The sequence below is a fragment of the Calidris pugnax genome, unplaced genomic scaffold (genome assembly GCF_001431845.1).
Source record: "Calidris pugnax isolate Ruff unplaced genomic scaffold, ASM143184v1 scaffold564, whole genome shotgun sequence".
In the NCBI taxonomy this organism is placed as follows: Eukaryota; Metazoa; Chordata; class Aves; order Charadriiformes; family Scolopacidae; genus Calidris; species Calidris pugnax.
Genome location: NW_015091351.1, coordinates 32,068 through 38,616, shown reverse-complemented (window position 1 = coordinate 38,616; position 6,549 = coordinate 32,068). Strand labels below are relative to the sequence as shown.

Below are 6,549 nucleotides of genomic sequence, written 5' to 3'. Positions count from 1 at the left end.
CAATGGGGGGCTGCCAGATGGAGAGTATGGGTGCTGCCAAATAGAGAGCCATAGAGGATCATGGGGGCTGCCAGATAGGGAGCCACAGGGGGCAATGGGGGGCTGCCAGATAGGGAGCCATGGGGGGCAGTGGGAGGCTGCCAGATAGGGAGCCACGGGGGGCAGTGGGAGGCTGCCAGATAGGGAGCCATGAGGGAAGCGGAGGCCGGTCCCTGGGGAAGGGGGGTCAGGGCTCCCCATAGGCGGTGAGGTGGGGGGGGGCGGGACCTGCCCCACTGATGCCATCGGGGGCCCAGGGAAGGACTACGAGAACGCGGTGAAGTACTACAGCAGCGCCATCGAGCTGAACCCCACCAACGCCATCTACTATGGGAACCGGAGCCTGGCCTACCTGCGCACCGAGTGCTACGGCTACGCCCTGGCCGACGCCACGCGGGCCGTCGAGCTGGACAAGAAGTACGTCAAGGGCTACTACCGCCGGGCCGCCAGCAACATGGCCCTGGGCAAGTTCAAGGCCGCCCTCCGAGACTACGAGACGGTGAGGCACCGCTTTGGGGTCGGAAGGATGAGGGGTCCCCCCAGTTAAAGGTTCAGGGTCCCCTCTGGGGTTTCCATGGGGGGCTTGGAGGTCACTTTGAGGGTCTCGGGAAGGCTTTGAGGGTCTTCAGGCAAGGGTCAAGGTCACTTGGGAGGATCCTGGGGGAGCCTCATGAGAGTCTTGGAGGTCTCTGGAGAGATTTTTGGGGTGGAAGTGAGGACGGTGAGAGTCTTAGGTCAAGGGGGTGGGGTCTCATGAAAGTCTTGGAGGTCTCCAGAAAGATTTTATTTTTTTTTTTTGGAGACCCAAAGTAAGGAAGTGAGGACAGTGAGAGTCTTAGACCAAGGTCCCTGGGGGGATCCTGGAGGGGTCTCGGGAGAGTCTTGGAAGTCTCTGGAGAGATTTTTGGGGGTGGAAGTGAGGACGGTGAGAGTCTTAGGTCAAGATCCCTTGGGAGGATCCTGGGCGTGGGTGTCCTCATGAGAGTCTTGGAGGTCTCTGGAGAGATTTTTGGGGTGGAAGTGAGGACGGTGAGAGTCTTAGGTCAAGATCCCTTGGGAGGATCCTGGGGGGGTGAGTCTTGTCTTAGGTCAAGGTCTCTTGGGAGGATCCTGGGCGTGGGTGTCCTCATGAGAGTCTTGGAGGTCTCTGGAGAGATTTTTGGGGTGGAAGTGAGGACGGTGAGAGTCTCAGGTCAAGGGGGTGGGGTCTCATGAGAGTCTTGGAGGTCTCCAGAAAGATTTATTTTTTTTTTTGGAGACCCAAAGTAAGGAAGTGAAGACGGTGAGAGTCTTAGGTCAAGGTCTCTGGGGGGATCCTGGAGGGGTCTCATGATTGTCTTGGAGGTCTCTGGAAAGAGTTTTGGGGTGGAAATGAGGACATTGAGAGTCTTAGGGGGGGGGGCTGTGAGTGTTCCCAGCAAAGGCTCAGCATCCCGATGGGGGGTCTTGGGGGTCTGGGAGGGTCCCTAGAGGAGGCTTGGTGTCCCTGGGGGTCCCTGTGAGGCTCCCTGACAAAAGGTGTCAGTGTCGTCCCCGCCCCCCCCGAGATCCAGGGAGGCTTTGGGGTCCCCTTTGTGTCAATGTGCCCTCCCCCACCCCGAGATCAGGAGAGGCTTTGGGACCCCCTTGGTGTCAGTGTGTCCCCCCCAGAGATCCAGGGAGGCTTTGGGACCCCCTTGTCCCCTCCCTGGAGATTGGGAGGGCTTGGTGATCCCCTTTGTGTCAACATGTCCCCCCCTGGAGATCAGGAGAGGCTTTGGGACCCCCTCGGTGTCAGTGTGTCCCCTTAGGGGACCTTCTTGTCCCCTTCCTGGTGTCAGCACATGCTCTTAGAGCTGGGGGAGGTTCTTGGGGACCCCCTGGTCCCCTCCCCGGTGTCGGCATGTCCCTTAGAGCTGGGGGAGGACCCTTGGGGACCTTCCTGTCACCTCCCAGTGTCATCATGTTCCCTAGAGCTGAGGGAGCACTTGGGGACACCCTGAGTGGTGCCAGGATGTCCCCCGGAGCTGCAGGGACCCTTGGGAACACCCTTGCTCCCCACTCTGAGGAGCTGTGAAGACACTCAGGGACGCCCCTGTCCCCCCTCTTCGCCTACGTCAGCATGAGCCCCAGAGCTGTGGGGACATTTGGGGACCTCTTCGTCCCTCCCGGCGTCAGCCCAGCCCTCACATCCAAGGGTCTTCTGTCCCTGTCCCCTCTTGGGGGTGCTGCTGAAGTCTGGGTGGTGCCGTGGACCCTTGAGGGGGCCCGGGGAGGGGTTGTCCCCCATCCCCTGACGTGTGTGTGTGTGTGTGTGTGTGTGTGTGTCCCCAGGTGGTGAAGGTGAGGCCCAATGACAAGGACGCCAAGCTGAAGTACCAGGAATGTCACAAGATTGTCAAGCAGAAGGCCTTCGAGCGGGCAATTGCCAGCGACGAGCACAAGCGCTCCGTCGTCGACTCCCTCGACATCGAGAGCATGAGTGAGTCGTTCCCCCCCCCCCCCAAAAAAAAAATCAAGGCACCCCTTTCTCTACGGGGTAGGGCGGAAGGATGAGGGAGACCGTGAGGGTCCCCAGTAAAGGTTCAGAGTCCACTCTGGGGTTTACGTGGGGGGCTTGGAGGTCACTTTGTGGGTCTCAGGAAGGCTTTGAGGGCCTTCAACCAAGGGTCAAGGTCCCTTGGGAGGATCCTGGGAGGGTGTCCTGAGAGTCTTGGAGGTCTCTGGAATTTTTCGGGGTGGAAGTGAGGACAGTGAGAGTCTTAGGAGGGACCGTGAGTGTTCCCAGCAAAGGACCAGCATCCCCATGGGGGTCTTGGGGGTCTGTGAGGGGCCCTAGAAGAGGCTGGGGGTCCCTGTGAGGATCCCTGACAAAAGCTTAGCGTCACCTGGGTGGATCTTGGGGGGTTCAGAGGAGGCTTCACGTCCCAAGGGCAGCCTCAAGGAGCTGTCAGGGTCTCCAGGAAGGGGGTCCCCATGAGAGTCCAAAGCAGAGATTTAATTTACCCAGAAGGGTCCCCGGGAGGGTCTTGGGGCACCCATGATGATTCCCAGCAGAGGGTGAGTGTCCCTGGAAGGGTCTTGGCATCCCTGCTATGGTCTTGGGGACCCCCATGAGATTCTCAGGGTCCCCGTGAGGGTCTTGGCTTCCCTGCAAGGGTCTCAGGGTGCCCAGCAAAGCGGTGGTGGCCCTAGAAGGGTCCCCAGCCAAGGCTCGGTGTCCCCAGAAGGCTACCAGGGTTTGTCAGGGCTGTGAGCTTGTGGGGAAGGATGGCAGGGGCGTGATGGTCCTTTGGGGACTTGTCCCTGCTGTCCCCTTGTGTCGTTGGCCACCAGTGGGGTTCATTTTGCAGCCATCGAGGACGAGTACAGCGGCCCCAAGCTGGACGGTGGCAAGGTGACGTTGGATTTCATGAAGGAGCTGATGCAGTGGTACAAGGAGCAGAAGAAACTCCACAGAAAATGTGCCTACCAGGTACTCTGGTCCCCCCAGTCCCCCCGCTGGGCTCAAGTGCCACACGTTGTCCCCTCTGCTGACCCTTTGCCCCGGCAGATCCTGGTGCAGGTGAAGGAGGTGCTGGCCAAGCTCCCCACTTTAGTAGAGACGACGTTGAAGGAGGTGGGTGCCCCTCGCCGGGTGACGGTGTCGCTGTGTGTGTGTTGGGGGGGACGGGGATGACAAAGTCTCCAAGTGGTGACATTCCATCCCAAACGCAGACAGAGAAGGTGACGGTGTGTGGGGACACCCACGGGCAGTACTACGACCTGCTGAACATCTTCGAGCTCAACGGGCTGCCCTCCGAGTCAAACCCTTATGTATCCACCCCCCCCAGGAGGGAGCGGGGTTGAGCTGTCTCCACCTCGGGGGGTCTCACCGGGATCGTTCCCACCCCTGTGGTGGGGACAGGGAGGGGCAGGGGTGACATGAGGGGAGGGGGACCTTGGGGACCTGTTTTCCTGACCTGGTTGCAGATATTCAACGGGGACTTCGTGGACCGCGGGTCCTTCTCGGTCGAGGTCATCCTCACTCTCTTCGGCTTCAAGCTCCTCTATCCTGATCACTTCCACCTTCTCCGAGGTAACGCGGCCACCACCGCGGGTGACGAGTCCTCGTCCACGTATCCTGGGTTGTGAGGCCACGTTCCCCAGTTGGGGGGGTCTCGTCCCACACCCGTGTCATAGGACCAGCTCACCGGGTCACATTATCTGTCCTGGGTCATGGAGCTGTGTCCCCTTTCCCTACTTGTGAGGCTACAACTTCTGTCCCCAGCCTTAGATCATCTTATGGGGTCATGTTATCTGTCCCAAGTCACTGAGATGGATCCATTTTCCCTACTTGTGGGGCTAGACCCTGTGTCCCCAGCCATAGGACCAGCTCATGGGGTCACGTTATGTCCTGGGTCACGGAGCTTGGTCCCCTTTCCCTACTTGTGGGGCTACACCTTGCGTCATGGGTCCCCTGTTGGGTTGTGGGGCCTGTCCTGGGTCATGGTGCCACATCCCCATTTGTGGGGCCATGTGCCATGTCCTTGGGACCTTGCGCCTTGTCCCCCATCCTGGGTCGTGGGGCCTCGTTCCTTGCCCATCTCACGTCTGTGGGGCTGAGCTGTGGGGCTTTGTCCCCATGCCACCGGGCCTGGCAATGCCACCATATCCCCCCCAGGGAACCACGAGACGGACAACATGAACCAGATCTACGGTTTCGAGGGGGAGGTGAAGGCCAAGTACACGGCCCAGATGTTCGCCCTCTTCAGTGAGGTCTTCGAGTGGCTCCCGCTGGCCCAGTGCATCAACGGCAAAGTGCTGGTGAGGGGACACCGTGTCCGTGGCCCCTGTCCCACAGCCTGGTCCTCGGGATGTCCTCAGAGCTCCCTGTTGGGGTGGGGGGGTTTCCCCACCATCACTGTCCCCAGAGAGTTGGGGGGATCCCTGTCCTTAGCGGGGTTTGGGTTAGGGGGGTCCCCGCCATCCCTGCTGTCCCCAAGGGGTTTGGGGTCCCTCCTCACCCCTGGGGGGTTGGTCCCCACTGGGGTTAGGATGGAGGGGGGGGTGTCTCGTTGTCCCGTTGTCACCGTACCCACGTGGCTTCTTGTGTCCCAGATCATGCACGGGGGTCTCTTCAGCGAGGACGGCGTCACCCTCGATGACATCCGGAAGATCGAGAGGAACCGGCAGCCCCCGGATTCTGGTGGGGAGATGGACCCCCCCGAGGGGTGCCCCGTGTGTCCCCCCAACCCTGTGACATCCCCACTGTCTCCCAGGGGCCACAATGTGTGTCCCCCCCAACCCCGGTGCAGTCGGGGGGACCCTGACCCCTACCTCTGTTCCCCCCACAGGTCCCATGTGTGACCTGCTCTGGTCCGACCCACAGCCCCAGGTGAGCTGAACCCCGGCAGTGGGTCCCCCTCTGTGTCCCCCTCTCCCCAAAACGTCCCCTCCCCGGTCTTGGGGACGTGTCCCCAGCTCCCCGGTGACTCCTGGGGTCCCCCACAGAACGGCCGCTCCGTCAGCAAGCGCGGGGTCAGCTGCCAGTTCGGGCCCGACGTCACCAAGAGCTTCTTGGAGCGCAACCACCTCGACTACATCATCCGCAGCCACGAGGTGAAGCCCGAGGGTTACGAGGTGGCCCACGATGGCAAATGTGTCACCGTCTTCTCCGCCCCCAACTACTGGTGAGTGCCACCGGCACCGGGGGACAATGGGGTGCCACTGCCACCAGGGAAGAGTGCCCCGTTGTGCCTGCTCCTCGGCTTACATGCACCCTCGGTGTCCCCTCAGCTGGGTCACCAGGTGTCCCCTGAGCCACACTGTCCCCTCATCTTTGGTCCCCAGGTGTCCCCTGAGCCACACTGTCCCCTCATCTTTGGCTCCAGGTGTCCCCTGAGCCACACTGTCCCCTCATCTTTGGTCCCCAGGTGTCCCCTGAGCCTCATTGTCCCCTCATCTTTGGTCCCTGTGTGTCCCCTGAGCCACATTGTCCCCTCAGATGGGTCCCCAGGTGTCCCCTGAGCCACATTGTCCCCTCATCTTTGGTCCCCTGATGTCCCCTGAGCCACACTGTCCCCTCATCTTTGGTCCCCTGATGTCCCCTGAGCCACATTGTCCCCTCATCTTTGGTCTCCAGGTGTCCCCTGAGCCACATTGTCCCTTCATCTTGGTCCCTGCGTGTCCCCTGAGCCACATTGTCCCCTCAGCTGGGTCCCCAGGTGTCCCCTGAGCCCCATTGCCCCCTCAGCCCGGTCCCTGGATGTCACCTGTGCCTTGGTGTCCCAAAGTTCTCCCTGTTCCCATCTCTGGGGTATCACCATGTCTCCCCATGTGTGGGGTGCTGCTGTCCCCAAGCATCTCTTTTGTCCCCAAACCTTGGTGTCCCTGTGTCATATCTCAGTGGCCCTGTGGAGGGCTGGACCTTGGTGTCCCCAGGGGTCTCCCTGGTTGTCCCTGAGCTTTGCTGTCCCTCTGTGGAGCTGTGCCTCTACGTCCCCAAGTGTCCCTGTCTCTGGGGGTCCCCAAACCTCAGTGTCTCCTTGG

General features: G+C 61.0%; 1 protein-coding gene across 1 annotated transcript in view; it reads left to right on the top strand.

Moving 5' to 3' along the window:
• The window catches only part of PPP5D1 (PPP5 tetratricopeptide repeat domain containing 1), a 36,825-nt gene that overhangs the window by 29,889 nt on the left and 387 nt on the right, over positions 1 to 6,549 (top strand). Inside the window, exons 4-13 of the mRNA XM_014961115.1 lie at positions 297 to 538; positions 2,353 to 2,500; positions 3,372 to 3,493; positions 3,572 to 3,637; positions 3,736 to 3,834; positions 3,991 to 4,096; positions 4,682 to 4,824; positions 5,119 to 5,206; positions 5,355 to 5,395; positions 5,512 to 5,690. Coding sequence (XP_014816601.1) covers positions 297 to 538; positions 2,353 to 2,500; positions 3,372 to 3,493; positions 3,572 to 3,637; positions 3,736 to 3,834; positions 3,991 to 4,096; positions 4,682 to 4,824; positions 5,119 to 5,206; positions 5,355 to 5,395; positions 5,512 to 5,690 — 1,234 coding nt within the window. The remainder of the gene's footprint in view (positions 1 to 296; positions 539 to 2,352; positions 2,501 to 3,371; positions 3,494 to 3,571; positions 3,638 to 3,735; positions 3,835 to 3,990; positions 4,097 to 4,681; positions 4,825 to 5,118; positions 5,207 to 5,354; positions 5,396 to 5,511; positions 5,691 to 6,549) is intronic.